Source organism: Mesitornis unicolor, unplaced genomic scaffold, assembly GCF_000695765.1.
Source record: "Mesitornis unicolor isolate BGI_N332 unplaced genomic scaffold, ASM69576v1 scaffold476, whole genome shotgun sequence".
In the NCBI taxonomy this organism is placed as follows: Eukaryota; Metazoa; Chordata; class Aves; order Mesitornithiformes; family Mesitornithidae; genus Mesitornis; species Mesitornis unicolor.
The window spans coordinates 1,090-15,460 of NW_010190021.1; the positions used below are offsets into that span (position 1 = coordinate 1,090).

At 40.5% G+C, this 14,371-nt stretch overlaps 1 protein-coding gene across 1 annotated transcript; it reads left to right on the forward strand.

Annotated features, from left to right (window-relative positions):
• Positions 1 to 788: 788 nt before the first annotated feature.
• RSL24D1 (ribosomal L24 domain containing 1) lies at positions 789 to 7,391 on the forward strand. The gene is made up of 5 exons (XM_010186233.1): positions 789 to 899; positions 3,606 to 3,678; positions 4,373 to 4,436; positions 5,405 to 5,490; positions 7,068 to 7,391. Exons 1-5 carry the CDS (start codon positions 849 to 851, stop codon positions 7,139 to 7,141), a joined length of 348 nt encoding a protein of 115 aa, XP_010184535.1. The 5' UTR covers positions 789 to 848; the 3' UTR covers positions 7,142 to 7,391.
• Positions 7,392 to 14,371: the final 6,980 nt, after the last annotated feature.

Below are 14,371 nucleotides of genomic sequence, written 5' to 3' on the forward strand. Positions count from 1 at the left end.
TACATCATTTCAATACTTTTTAATACTTTATTAGTGAAATTTCAAGTATGGATAATGAAGTTTCTTTTATGCATCTTTAATGGGCCTGAAAACATCAGCTGGGTGAACGTGAGGTAATTTATGGCCGGCAGTGGCAGGTGCCTAAAGTGAGTGTAGTGTCCTGTAGAGTCTGTAGGAAAGTGGAGGCGGGGGTAAGAAAAAAGGTCAGCTGGAATGTTTGGGCATATGCTTCAACAGCTTTCAGTAAATTCAGTCCAGGACTTAACTAATGTGCTTAGGACTCCAGCTGCAGGGTAATCTTTAAGGCTTCAAGCTGCATTCCAGAAGATAGACTTTTCTTGTGTGCGCATGTGTACTGAATTGAAAAGAGTTACGTGAGAGGTGTGGGGATTTGTTGTTGTTGTCAGGATGGCACTGTGTCTAAAAAGTGCTGACAGGTATAGAAGATTGTTTATTCACAGTACAGGTTTGGGTTTACAGTTATTTTTGCAGATGATAATTCTGACAACCCTGGTATGTTTTATTTATAATCAGCTTAATTGTAAGTATTTGTGCACATCCTGGACAGCTGTGAAAATGACTTTGTAATGAAAAAAAATCAAGAATGGAGCTTGAAATTCTGTTTGTCAGGGGCTGTATTTGAACTAAAAATGCTGAAATTTGAAAGATGGATGTCATTTTCTATAAGCAGTTAGAGAAACTTCGGTGTTTGATATCATGCTTGCAGTGGGGCAGGAATAATATGATTTGCCTGTAATTTTTTCTTTCTTTCTTCATCTTTTAAGATATTTAGATTCTGCAAATCAAAATGCCACAGAAACTTTAAAAAGAAGCGAAATCCCAGAAAGATGAGATGGACCAAAGCCTTCCGGAAAGCAGCTGGCAAAGAATTGACAGTGGTAAGAAGTTGGACTGGCTCACGCTTTACTTGAGCTCACTACAATGTCAGAAATCTCGCTTCTTCCGGATGCAGACAGGTTAGGTTAGCTAGCTTAATGCATCGTCATTGAATTAGATTAGCATGAGGGATGGAGTAAGTGGAGAAAATCTGGATTGTGGAAGAGGATGAGAGAGTTTTCTTGAGAGTAAGCCATTAATTTAGCTTGACTATGACTTGGAGCTTCACATTTGGGCTTCACTGTGTGCTTCAGTGTCAGGTATCTATGTCAGTAATGCATGGCAGTTCCCAAGTCCAAGGCTTTCTTTTCCCATCTGTAAGTCTCCCACTCTGTCGATACACGTTTGGTAGTTCTGTTTCTGCACAACCAGATAATCTTGGTTACCAGGTACCCCAGGAAGTCTCTCTGTGTAGGCACATAAGATATTTACCTCTTGAAGTCTTAAAGCATACAATGTGTAGGAAAAGTCCTTGTGTACATAGGAATGTTTCACAAACAGCATACGAGATCTTAAAATAGCTAAAAACCGTTTCAAGGCAAAGTTACTTCAGTGATAAACTAAGCACTTGTATGTGGTGGAGCAGTCCTTAAATAAGTCAGGAATTACTGTGACTTAATTACCTCTTTTTCAACAGGATGCTGACAGTTTGGTGCTTTGACACAGTGATTTGCTGCCTTCTATGCATCTTCCACGAGGAAGAATGTGATTTCTATTTTCTTTTTAATGTGACTCATAGAAGCTATGGTTAACAGATCTTAAGATCTTAACTTAAAATTCCTTTATACACACCTCAATAGGTGACAGTATGCCCCAGTTTTGAGATACATCTCCGTATGCTAAGAATTAAAACAATATGTAGGCATGGTGCTTTGTTGTAGTTTGGTTGGTATCCATTCTTTCATAAGCCAGCTTCAGGAAGAGTGTCTAAATGGGCTCGAGATGATGGGAAATACTGCGGTTTGTAAGAAGGTAACAGTTCTTGCTGCTTCAAACAGGAACATTGGATACAGGTTAAATGTATTTCCTTGTTTTCCTGGGTTTCAGATTTCTTTTATTAAACAGCAAAAACAATGAGAAGGACATAACCTTGCCAGGTGGTTGCTCACAAGGTATTTCTGGAGGACAGGCTTGTTCTCTCACTCAGAACGACTGAGGAGTTGGTCATTCTGTGGCCTCGTGCTTGGAATTGAAAAGATCCATTGGCCAGCATGAGGTAGCTGTAGTTTATCTCTGTGAGTGTTTGGAAGAACAGCTGTACTCTTAGGAGACTTCTCTTCACTGTTTGTGGTGTGTTCTCATGATACATAACAATATCATGTATCAAAGGACGGGAACTGCTTGAAAGAGTCCAGCAGGGCCACAGAGATGATGGAGGGAGTGGAGCATCTCCCTGCTGAGGAGCGGCTGAGGGAGCTGGGGCTCTTGAGCTTGGAGCAGAGGAGACTGAGGGGTGCCCTCATTCCTGGGGATCCATTGGGAAAGGGCAGTGTCAGGAGGAAGGAGCCAGGCTCTGCTCTGGGATGGCCAATGCCAGGACAAGGGGCAATGGTCCCAAGCTGGAGCACAGGAGGTTCAAGCTGAAGATGAGGCCAAACTTTGTGAGTGTGAGGGTTATGGAGCATGGCCCAGGCTGCCCAGAGAGGTTGTGGAGTCTCCTTGTCTGCAGACACCCAAAGCCCTGGCCGTGTTCCTGTGTGACTGCTCTGGTGATCCTGCTCTGGCAGGGGTTGCACTGGGGGAGCTTTCCAGGGCCCTTCCAACTCCTCATATTCTGGGATTCTGTGGTTATAAATAGGCAAAAGCTGACTCCGTTTATGGTAAACTGTAGTGAGTTGATGTGCTGCTGTCTCATGCTTGGCTACAATGAATTTTGGATTGTTTTGGTTTTTTTTGTTAAGAATAAGAATGGCATCTAGATGTTAACATGCAGTGTGCTCTACAGCTTGTATTTTGGCTGTTCTGCTTGATGCTACCTAATAATTCTGCTTTACCATTATAAAAAAGAACCGGTGGGTAGGGAAATGTTGTCCGATAAAGTTGGTGTAAATCTAAGCATGCCTAGCAAAAAAAAAATAAAAATCAGAAAACTGTTTTTCTATCTTAAGCTCTTTGGAAAAAAAAAAACAAACAACCAAAAAACCCAGCAAAACAAACAGAAAATGCACAACAAAAAGCCCTCAGCTGCCTCAAACACCTCAGTATGTCATCCATTGAAATGTTTCACCGTTTCAAATCACTTGATATTGTTACAATAATCTTAAAATGAAATAGTGTTTCTGTTTAGAACCTTTTCAAAGTTATAAGTTGTTGAGCAGAACTTATTTGACCTGCATTAAGTGCTTTTGACTCTACATGTTTTCAATTTTGCCTTCCACCTGTCTAGTCCACTCTGTATTTCTGACTCCACATTGGTCTTCTCTGTTCCTTTTGTCTCACTAAAAAGAAAATAGCCGAGGGACATGGCTTGGTAAATAGTTCTTTTCAGACAAATCACTGTGGCTTCTGACACTTTGAGGTCAAACACTCAACTCTGTTTCCTTTTAGTTTAGTAATCTCTAAAGGTTGTTCAAGTATAGGAGCTGAGGTTCTGAAAGGGAAAAAAAAATCACGTAAAATATTAAGTTATATGAGCGAGTGCTGCAGTAAGAATGCATCGATCTCAGTATGCTTTGTGTATAATCTATGTTTACTTTTTCTTAATGTAGGATAATTCATTCGAGTTCGAAAAACGTAGAAATGAACCAGTGAAATACCAGAGAGAGTTGTGGAACCAGACCGGTGAGTGATGTTAGAGAAAACAAAAGGTGAACTACGGGGAGTGAATTTTACAAACATGTTTTCAGAAGACTTCGTAGAGTATTGACACTTTGTGGTGATTGTCTTTGAAATTACTGGGATCATGACCAAATTCTCGTGTGTGGAGGAGGTTTGAGTTGTGAACACGTGTGGAGTTTCACGTGATTGCGTTTTTTTTCAGCAACTGGTTAGAGCTGGAGCAGTCCTGTATTTTGAATTACTCTCTTCAAAAAACCTTAGTGGTTACCAAGCTTTTTAAGAGGCTCCCAGTGTAAGCCTTTTGTACTGATGCAGTTGTTTCTTTGTTCCATTTAATAAATCAGTTGCTGTGAGATGGTAGAGTTACTTACATGATGAATGAATGCCTCAAAGGTGGTAACTTTTGTCTGATTTCAAGTAAAGTCAGGCTTTTGTTGTGGTGCTTAATTGTGGAAAATACGTGTAGGCATGAAAGTGGAAGCATAAACAAGTTTTAAAATACAGTTTGTCCTAGTTGGTACACAGAATATTTCTCTACTCTGCTCTCCAAGGAAGGAATAACTTCCTCTATGTAGTATAAGAGTTGCCTCTGACATAGAGGTACTCTGGAATATTGGTAATGTTGCTTTGGAAAATACAATGTATTTCAAATTGTAGGTGTGTAAACCCATTTAAAACAACTTCTGCTTTGTTTCAGTTGATGCAATGAAGAGAGTGGAGGAAATAAAGCAAAAACGCCAAGCGAGATTTATTATGAACAGGTGAGGAGAAATATTTGTATTATGGGAGCTCTCACAAGTCTGTATTAGACAGTCCGTCTTTCCAGAGAAATGATGATGGAAAGTATGTACCAAGTGTGTGCTTTGTGTACACAGTGATACAAGTGATGGGTGAAATAGTTCGAGTGGTCTCCACTCTGCTACCAAACTATGACACTTTATTGGCTGTCCAGTGAAATGCAGCTTTTGGACACTCCATGATAACAGTTATCACAGAATCACAGAATCACTCGGTTGGAAAAGCCCTCTGAGATCATCACGTCCAACCGCTCCTGTCTGCCCCCTAAACCATATCCTTAAGTACCTCATCTACCCGCTCTTTAAACACATCCAGGGATGGTGACTCCACCACCTCCCTGGGCAGCCTGTTCCAGCTTCTGACGACCCTCTCAGTAAAGAACTTCCTCCTTAGCTCTAACCTGAACCTCCCTTGGCACAGCTTGGTGCCGTTTCCCCTTGTTCTATCCCCCATCACCTGGGAGAAGAGCCCAGCACCCACCTCTCTACAACCTCCCTTGAGGCAGTTGGAGGTGGTGATGAGGTCTCCCCTCAGCCTTCTCTTCTCCAGGCTAAACAAGCCCAGTTCCCTCAGCCGCTCCTCATCAGGCTTGTTCTCCAGAGCCCTCCCCATCCTTGTGGCTCTTCTCTGAACACGCTCCAGAATCTCAACATCCTTCTTGTAGTGAGGGGCCCAGAACTGAACTTGTTTGTAATATTGAGTCTTAGATTTAAACAAATTTCTGGTAAGAGTTGATACAGTGCTGCCTTTTTTTCCCTGGTTTTGTATCCAGTGTATGCTTGAATTGGTTTTCAAATACTTGTTACCTTTATTTCCCTATAATTGTAGTAATTGGCAGTTTACATGCCTTTAAAGACGTGTGTCATGCATTAAAACGCAAACTTACAGCTGTTCTTTGAAGGTAACTCAACTCAATTTTCTCCTTCCCCAGATTAAAGAAGAGCAAAGAGTTGCAGAAGGCAGAAGACATCAAAGAAGTCAAACAGAATATCCACCTTCTTCGTGCTCCACATGCAGGTAAGAACTTGCTTTCCCTGGTTTACTTAGGTTGTGTATACAGTTTTATTGTATTTGAATATTGATTTTGTGTGTGTGAGACTCATTCTACAGCTCAATAATGCTGTACATTTTTCTTGCAATTAATTTGTGGATTGAATATGGAGAGTAGCTCCTGCCAGTCAATGTAAGCAATGTCCTTGTTCTGAATCAAATATATTTTTGTTTATCTAGTCCTGCATTTACCCTTTCCATTCCTTATTTGAGTATTTTAAACTGCACTCAATACCTGGTGCTCTCTGAACTGCGTGTTTGTTAACCAATCCAAGTCTTCTTTTTGAATAGATTATTGAACTCGGCAGACTGTGCCACTGATTGATATAAAACACAGTAGTCAAACTCTGCTTTTATGAATTCGTTAGCTAATTGTGAGAGCAGGTTTTTTTGTAGTGCACTTTGTATAATAAGACTTACACGGAAATATTTATTCCGTGTAAGCCTAAGCTTTTTTTAATATCATGGTAATTTAAAAAAGATTCCCTAAAACAGATATAATAATGTGTATTCTTTTTTAGTGAACCAAGGGGTTTTTTCAGTTGGAGAAACCTGTTTCTCCTAAATAATTTTCTGGTTTCTGAACTCTTTATTAGAAGTACTAGCTTGTGTTAGATGGCGTTGATAAAAATGGATTGTGAAGATGATTTCTTTTTAAAAATACAGTTAATGGAGTAGAGTCATGGGGAGATGTTAGAAACGTTTCCACTAGGTATTAGTTTATAAAAACCACCAGTGATTCTGTATCTGTGGATGTAGGTGTGATATATTATTAGACTTTAACTAGAATTCTCTTCTATATTTTTCTTCCAGTTTGCGTTAACTGTAGTCTAAAATTGTATATACGTGAAACCACGTTTTGTCAGGATACATTTAAACTTTGCTTTGCTCTGTCCCTTGATTTTTGAGGGAAGAAAAAGAACAAAGAGCTGAAGTCAAAAGAATAAACCTGAGTGTTTGTTTATGTCTTTTGTCTGGCTTTGCTTACGCAAAATGAATGAGGCCCAACAGCCCGTGGTACGTCTGTGTGTCAGACAGCAGCTGCCTTCTCAGCATTTCTGCTGGGCCTTAAAGAGAGCAGAATCACATGTCAGTCTGAATTTTATAGCGTATTTGGTTTTGGTAGTAGTATTGAGAGTTAACAGCATTGCCATCCAACGCAGCATTCAGGAGGCCTTGAAGCTTTATATAAACTAATGTGTGAAGGCCGTTGATCTGTTAGAAGTAATGTGTTTTTATAGTCCTTTAGAAGGCTTTGCTGGCTGTATCAGAGTTGATCATTCTAGAAGAAAACACGTGTTGACTGCTTATTAGATTTTGCATAAAAAAGACATAAGCTTTTCTGTTAAAAGAATTCGGAAGTAGTTTTAGGCAGTGAGGGAGGTTAGCAATACATACTTGAAAGCTTGATGGGTTTACTCTACACAGACTCTATAAGCCATGTATTTAGGCTGTTTCACCTAGAACAGACATAGTGTTCAAAGAATAACAGCTATTTGGGTTTAGAGAACCATCTTGAATTGAACTTTGTCTTTGCTTTGAAGGCACGCCAAAGCAGCTGGAGGACAAAATGGTGCAGAAGCTCCAAGAGGATGTGACTATGGAAGAAGACTCCTAAAATGCTTTCATTTTCTATTTATATCTCTTAAACAGTTGACAGCTCCTTAGTGCCTCACCCGACATCGTTCAGAACTGTGCTTACGGTTGAAAAAAAAAAAAAGAGGTTTTAATGTATAATGGTCATGTACAGTTTGAATTATTTTTGGTTTTATAAAAAATAAGATGGTTACAGGTTTGGGTAGAACTTAAAATTATGCAATTTGAGAAAACCTTGTCAGCAGGATGGAGAATAAGGCGTATTGTTTGTGTTCCTTGAAAGTTACATTTTCTTTCTGGGTAACTTTTCCCTCATATTTCAAGAAATAAAAGATGTTGGCCCTGAACTTTTCTTATTTTGCCTGTTCTTTTGTAGCGGTCAAAGCAGATAAAAATCTGTTACTGGTTACAAGGTGGGGCAGGATGTAATATTTTACGTCAGTCCAGTGCAGTCCAGACTTATTTTCACTCTTATCATTGGGAAAAGCTTGTTATGAATGCATATAGTGTTTGTTTTGTCTCCTTTTTCAGTCGGCTTCCTCAGGATTACAATCGACACGTAAGCTTGGCAGAGCTAACGTTGATGTAGGACTTAGCTGTTTGGAGAACCATAGTGGTTGGTGGTAGCATCCAGTCTGAAGTTGGACCTGCCATCCGCCTGATCTACCGAAATTCAAACCTGACATGTAATCAGGCTGATTGAGATGCTCAATAAATCACGGTTTTCACTGTTCTCACCTAAAAATCAGGATTATTTTGACAGAAAACTACATCATGTTAGAGCATTTTGCATGTTGTGGTGGGATTTATTTTTATTCGGTGTATCATCAGTACTGAGATAAATACTCTGCTTTTTTAAACTGTCAGCAGTTTTGTCGACAACAATGTGATCAGAGAAACCTTTCGAAGGAATTTAAATTAGTATTTGCTTTCTTGTTAGTGCTAATTATCCTGAAGAACAGTAATTTGTAGTTCTGTTCCAAACTTGAATGTGTGCTATATCTAGCACTGGAAGGCTTCATCATACTTACCACCTACGTGTGTATTGTGTAGTTCAGAAAAGAATTGTATTTAAACATTTTTTTAACTGAGTTTTAAAGTTACAGTGTTCAGTAAGTGTCAGGGTTTAATTTTCTCCAAAAATAAAGTAAATCCGTGCAAAGCAAAGTGATGAATTCCACTGGATGTTACGCAGTATTTATATACAATCTTTTACTTCATATGAGACTTTTTACCATTAAATAATTCAGTTTTTCTGTCCAAATGTCTTTAAATGAACTTCAGTACTTGTTAAAAGTCTCTCTATGGGATTGTTAACCCTTTCCTAGGAAGGTCTGTGAGTGAAGCAGCCATTTTGCAGCAGCTGAGAAGAGCCATTGGGGAAGCACGCTACAACCATAAATCCTAAACATCCTGCCAGTTGTAGGAGTTGCTTAACTTGTGTACCTCGTTACAGACTGTGTAATAGTATAACGGCAAGCAAGGGCCATTTGAAAGTTAATGCTGAAGTTCTGAAGTTGTCCATCGTTGTGCAGGCATGCTGTTTCCCTGAGAAGCAGACTCATAGCCTGCTGTGTGTACCTTGTGAGTATGGGGGAGGTAGTTGAGTTTAAAAATTTATCATGAGTAACGTGCTTACAGCAGCTTTTCTGAAGGTGCCCTTGCGATTTTTGTTTGTTTGTTTTTTAATTTAATTGCTGTGGTGTCCTGTTCGCTTGTCTGTCAGTGGGAACAGCTGCAGCTGAAGAACAACATGGAGCTGGTGATCTTCCATCCTGCCCGTCTCTGTGATAACCCACTGCATGCGGAGACATTTCCAAGGAGCTGCTGAGCTGCAGAGGAGTGGTGGTTTTTCTTTCTTTTGGAGGGATGGCTGTCAAAACAACATTTCTGATAGGAATTGTTCTTATGCAAATACGTTTTGGTGAAGAGCTGTTATTTTCTTTACTTGCTCAGGATAAAAATTTTCACCTAAGACAATGCTGACTTGAAGCACTTCCTTTAGATTTTGGTTTTTTTTTTTAACAAGACTTAGACAGAAAATGTCCAACTGAGCAGTATTCTGGTGGTCATGGAGAAATACTGCTGAGTATTAGGAAGTGAAAACACTACTCTTTCCACTTGAACAGCTCTAGCTCAGGTGCTGGCTTGGGAAGGAGTGCAGTGATGTGCAAATGGAGGGAGCCCTCATCCATGTCCTGCCTGTGGGGCTGAGCAGTGCCCAGTCCCTTGGAGAGGCAGGCCCTGCCATCAGCTACCCCTTCAATAGCAAGTTGGAGAGATGGTATTTAATGAGTAGCACATTTTTATTCATTAGAGATCTCTGTTCTAGTGTCATACACCCAAATCACTCATCCTGTCTGTGCTGAGATCTAGTAGGAGCGGAGCATGAGGTGCTGTCAGTACAGTCTGTTACATGGCAGATGATGGTGTGTCCATGTGATTCAATATTTAATCTGAAAACTTATTTATTTATTAATAACTGGTAGTGCTTAATTCCAGTATACAGTCCATCTTGCCTGGTGTTTACTAGATCCGACAAACTCTTGCTGTTTTGTGTTTGTATATGATGCCATTGGGAGCCTTTCTTCTAAACAAAGTATGATGGGCTTGATCAGAACAGATGTGATACTCTATTTTTAAGAAATACCTTTTAGTTTTAGTTGCCATCTTTTCTTACAAAACAAAACAAAACTAGATGTATGTTTTTTCTTTCTCACAGACTGGAGAAGGTGCGAATGTGGATTTTAGTAGTGATACGTGAGGCAACTTTTTCTCATATTTCCCTTTTTCCTTTTTAATCCATCACTTTAATGATTTAAACTTAAACACTGTCTTTCTTTTCCAGAGAAGGTTAACCTTGTGCTCATGTGTTTTTGCTGCTGCCTCCCCTCCTCACGCTGCAGAGCTCTGGGCAGGCCTGTGCCCCCTGTGAGGTTTACGTCCCTGCCCTGAGACCCCAGAGGCACCTTTCAGATCTTTTATAAAAGTTTGAGCCTTTTTAATTATGTGATTGACATCATAGCTATCCAAAACTCAACTGCTCAGGGGTGCTGTGTGGGGAACCATTTCTGTCACACCTGGGAGGCCCACACCAAGTGGCGCCATCTTAGAAATAATGTTTGCTTTAGGTTTTGTGGGATGATAAGTTAGGGAGGGAAAGTTATTATTTTCATGTTTTGATCAGTGAATCAAACGTGTGTGTATGGCCAGGTGTGGAGGAACAGGCATGCGGTGGTGGCCCCGAGCTGCCAGGTGGGATGAGGCAGGCTCCTGAGGTACAAAGGCCCCTGAGGGCGCCATGAAATGGCCGCAGCGCCTCACAGAGAGTGCGGGTGTCCTGTGCAGGCCTGTGCTTTCGCTGAGATCATTACCATGTTTTCATACCAACTAAGACCTGGAGGTGATACTTTTTGCCTTTGGTCATGGGTTGGTTTTGCAGTCTATCGCTTGTTGTTTCGGTTGTCTGTGGAGTCTCTTGTTTTCCTTTGAAATTTTGATCCTGAGAGAATGACTGAAAAAGTGGTCAGTGATGGTGGGATTTTTTGATTTGCTTGTTTTGTTTTGAACAAAATCCAAAAACTTTCTCAGGCAAACTTTTCAGTCTTTCCTTTGCAAGTGCTGACATATACAGTGTGGAAAAAGTGAAGATTACTGCTTTCTGTATAATCGAACTGTCCTGAACTGGTGCAGATTGTCTTCACAGGAAATTGGGCCTTGCCATATTTTTGAAAGATCTGACTTTTTAGTACTTGGCAAAGGAAAAATCTTTGAGGTTCTGTGAATAATGTAATTTTGCAAACTAGCTGAGGAAAAAAAAAGGTTTTAAATACAGTAAACGCATCTTGGAAATAACATGTTTTTTAATTTATTTTTTTTACTGTAAAAGCTTACAGCTAAAAAGCTTTGTTCAACCTTTCTTCCTAACCTTCTAAATATTAGATTTGTTTGGATGCCTTTTAAATATTGAAAAATAGTTCCTGAGAGAAACTTGATGGTGACTGGAAACCTTTAGTTTGCAGGAAAATGTCGGCATGTGTTGTAATTTATGTAGCTAGCTGACTCGAGATGTTCTTACTCTTGGAGTAACAGCATGACGGAGCCCAGAACACGTACGAGATCTGTCTTTTTGTGAGACAAAGAAACATAAATCAGTTCAATATGTTGACATGGTCGTATGTGTCAATGTCTGGAGAAGCAATATAGACAGTTGCTAATAGGACCAAAGGCTTTTATGTCCCAGGAGATGATATTTCAAACTCCAGGCTGTTCAATTCCTCAATTACTGTTCTGGCCTCAAAAATTCAATCTCCTTCGCCAGCCTAACTTATTTATGAGTTGCACTGAACTGCGACCAGGGAGAGCAGAAAGCCGAAATAAATCACCCACTGATAAAATTGTTTAAGTCTGCTTGTTGTCTGTCTGTCTATTTTTAGTTCTCAATTTAAAAAGGCTTTGTGCAGAGAAATGCCTAGGATTTTTTTTTTTTTAATTGGTATCAGTAATAATTAATCTTTGGTGGAGTTTGCTAAATACAAGGAAGTTCTTTTTCATAACCGTCACCTAATTGACCTGATTATATTCCCAGTGTTGTGAACAAGCAGCAATACTTGATACTGGGTGAAAACAGAGGGAGAAATAAGGATTTGTGGAGGTAGCTGAGTTGGAAGACAGTCTTTGCTAGTTTTGGTTGTTTGGGGTTTTTTGTTTGTTTTGTTTTGTGGTTGGTTTGTTTGTTTTCCTCCACTTAAGGGAAAAAATATTTGGTAATATTACTCTTGTTTCTTAAACTGCTGTGGCTTCAGCTTTAAAAAATACCCAGAGAACATTTCGTCTTACACAAAGATATGTATACAGCAACAAAAGTATGTGCTAAGTAAAAGGGGCTATCAGCTCTAGCTCTACAAGCAGTGTGTTTTATTAGTGACACTGTTTCAGTGCAGGGAACTGATTCCTGAATAGAAATGGATGTGTTATTTGCAAGGCAAGAATATTGTGCATCCACTGTTTATCACCTGGAAGCAAGGCGGGGGTCTGTGCATAATTGAAAAGAAACTCTTGTTTACAGTTGCGTAAGCCGTTTTCTGTAAGACTCCACTCTGCACTAGACTTGCTGATTAAGAGAATTGCTTTGGTAATCCACTCTGACTGAAGTGATTCCTGAGTAGAGAATTTGAGAGATTTCTCACTACTTGGCAAAAGAAAGCGGTGAGGAGTTCTCTGGTGTTGAAGCTAGCATCGGTTACAGTATCTGTGTTTATGCAAGATGGTGCCAAAGGTGATGTTTTCATTCTTTTAGCCTCACTGCAGAAATTGGCTCTAAAAAGCAGTACTGGGTAAGGTGAGCAGTGGAAAGACCAAACGTTTTTCTCTTGTACAACCACCATTTTCTGCCATTCCCAGCATTAGGCAAGATCAGCTCGCACTTCAGTTCCCCAGCTATTGAGGCTTTATGTACTCCCTGGCGCAAAGCTCAGGGACACAGAAGTGCAGGCCGTACAGGTTTACCTTGACTCATAACAGTGACAGACCTGACACCAGCAGCCTCCAGTCTCAGCTGTGAAGGCAGCTTTTCCTTCTGATGAGCCCAACAAACTGATGGTGGGCTGGGAGGTCAGAAAGAACCGGCCAGGCTGCCCCCTGGGCTGCTCCCACCCCCGCTGTTGGGTTAGTTGTGCCTGGGTACAGATGGAAAGTTATTCAAGGTTAATTTGATTAGCTCTACCCAGCTTGTGGATAATGTCTGGGGAAAAGATTTCTTTTGAAATAGAAGATGCACATATCATAATGTGATCCTAATTCACATGTGGTATTTAGAAAGAAATCGTATTTATCCTTGAGCTAAGAATAAATTTAGAATGATCTATGCACAAAGCACGCTCTGATCTAGATTTCTTTAGGGCATGGCCTTGCTACTGCTTGAGATGTCTCAGAGAGACGGTCCCCCAAAATATCTAGGGAATATGATGTTGCTTCTTCTGGAGCACTTGTGCTTTTTCTCCATAGGTGTCTACTTCCATGTCTGGTGTTGATGGAGGAGGAGATTGTGTGCTGGAATGTGGCCGCCGGCGCTGTCAGAAAGCTGTGGTACAAAGGTGACAGGAAACGTTCTTCACTTTTCACGGCTGGTGTAGGTTAATTTGTTGCAAAAGGGAAGGAGATGGCTCTCTAAAAATCACTTCTACTGGCTGTTGAAGGCTTTCCACAGCAGATACATAGAATTTGAGAAGAAACTTCTTCTCAGTGAGGGTGACAGAGCACTGGCCCAGGCTGCCCAGAGAGGTTGTGGAGTCTCCTTCTCTGCAGACATTCAAAACCCGCCTGGACGCCTTCCTGTGTAACCTCATCTGGGTGTTCCTGCTCCGGCAGGGGGATTGGACTGGATGAGCTTTGGAGGTCCCTTCCAATCCCTAACGTTCTGGGATTCTGTGATTCTGGGATTCAGGTCGTGCTTGAAAACATACGGCTGTGAACACAGGAGGCATGCTTAGGTCAAACTGAAGGTGCTTGAGCAGGGTAAAAACCTGTAGGCCTCCAATAACAAATTTATCCATTTTCTCTATGGGAAAGCAGTGTCTGCAGGCAGCAATATTACAAGCTTTTCCAGTGACCATCATGGTCTGTACTTCACGCAGTTCCATTTGTTTTCTTACTGTGTCATGTGTAATGATCTCCATGAGCCTGGTCATATGTGGAACGTCTAAACCATATGCTCCCTGTTCTCTAAGGATGTGCCAACTTCTGCTAAACAGCTACTCCCAGACTGTAGTCTTTTTGGCAGTCATTTAAATCTGCCTTAATTACATGAGTTTCATCTGTTTGTCCAAAACTTAATAGTTTTTTACTTTTCATGGCAATCTTGTTGAGTCCAGTTTTGAAAACCTTTAAAGCCTTTAGGCTGAAATTAGAGGAACTTTCATGCTGGTTCCTACTAAAGTCCATTTAACCTAGTCTGACCAGTGGTGGCCAGTATGACAGATCCTCTCTGAAAAAGTGTAACAAAGCGTGCATCTGAGTGAGCTTTTCCATGGTTTATCTTCCCAAATTCAAACATTCAGTAATTTAGGGATTTCTTTGGATATTGCTGGTGAACCAGTCTTCTATGACTGCATCTAACCTCATTTTGATCCCCTCTGTGCTTTCATTTCTGTGATGTGATGTGGGGAGAAATACTCCTGTTCGATTGCTTCTTGTGAGGAAGAACTTATTTGTGCTTTGGGTTTGATACCATTGGATTTTCTGTAGTTCTGCT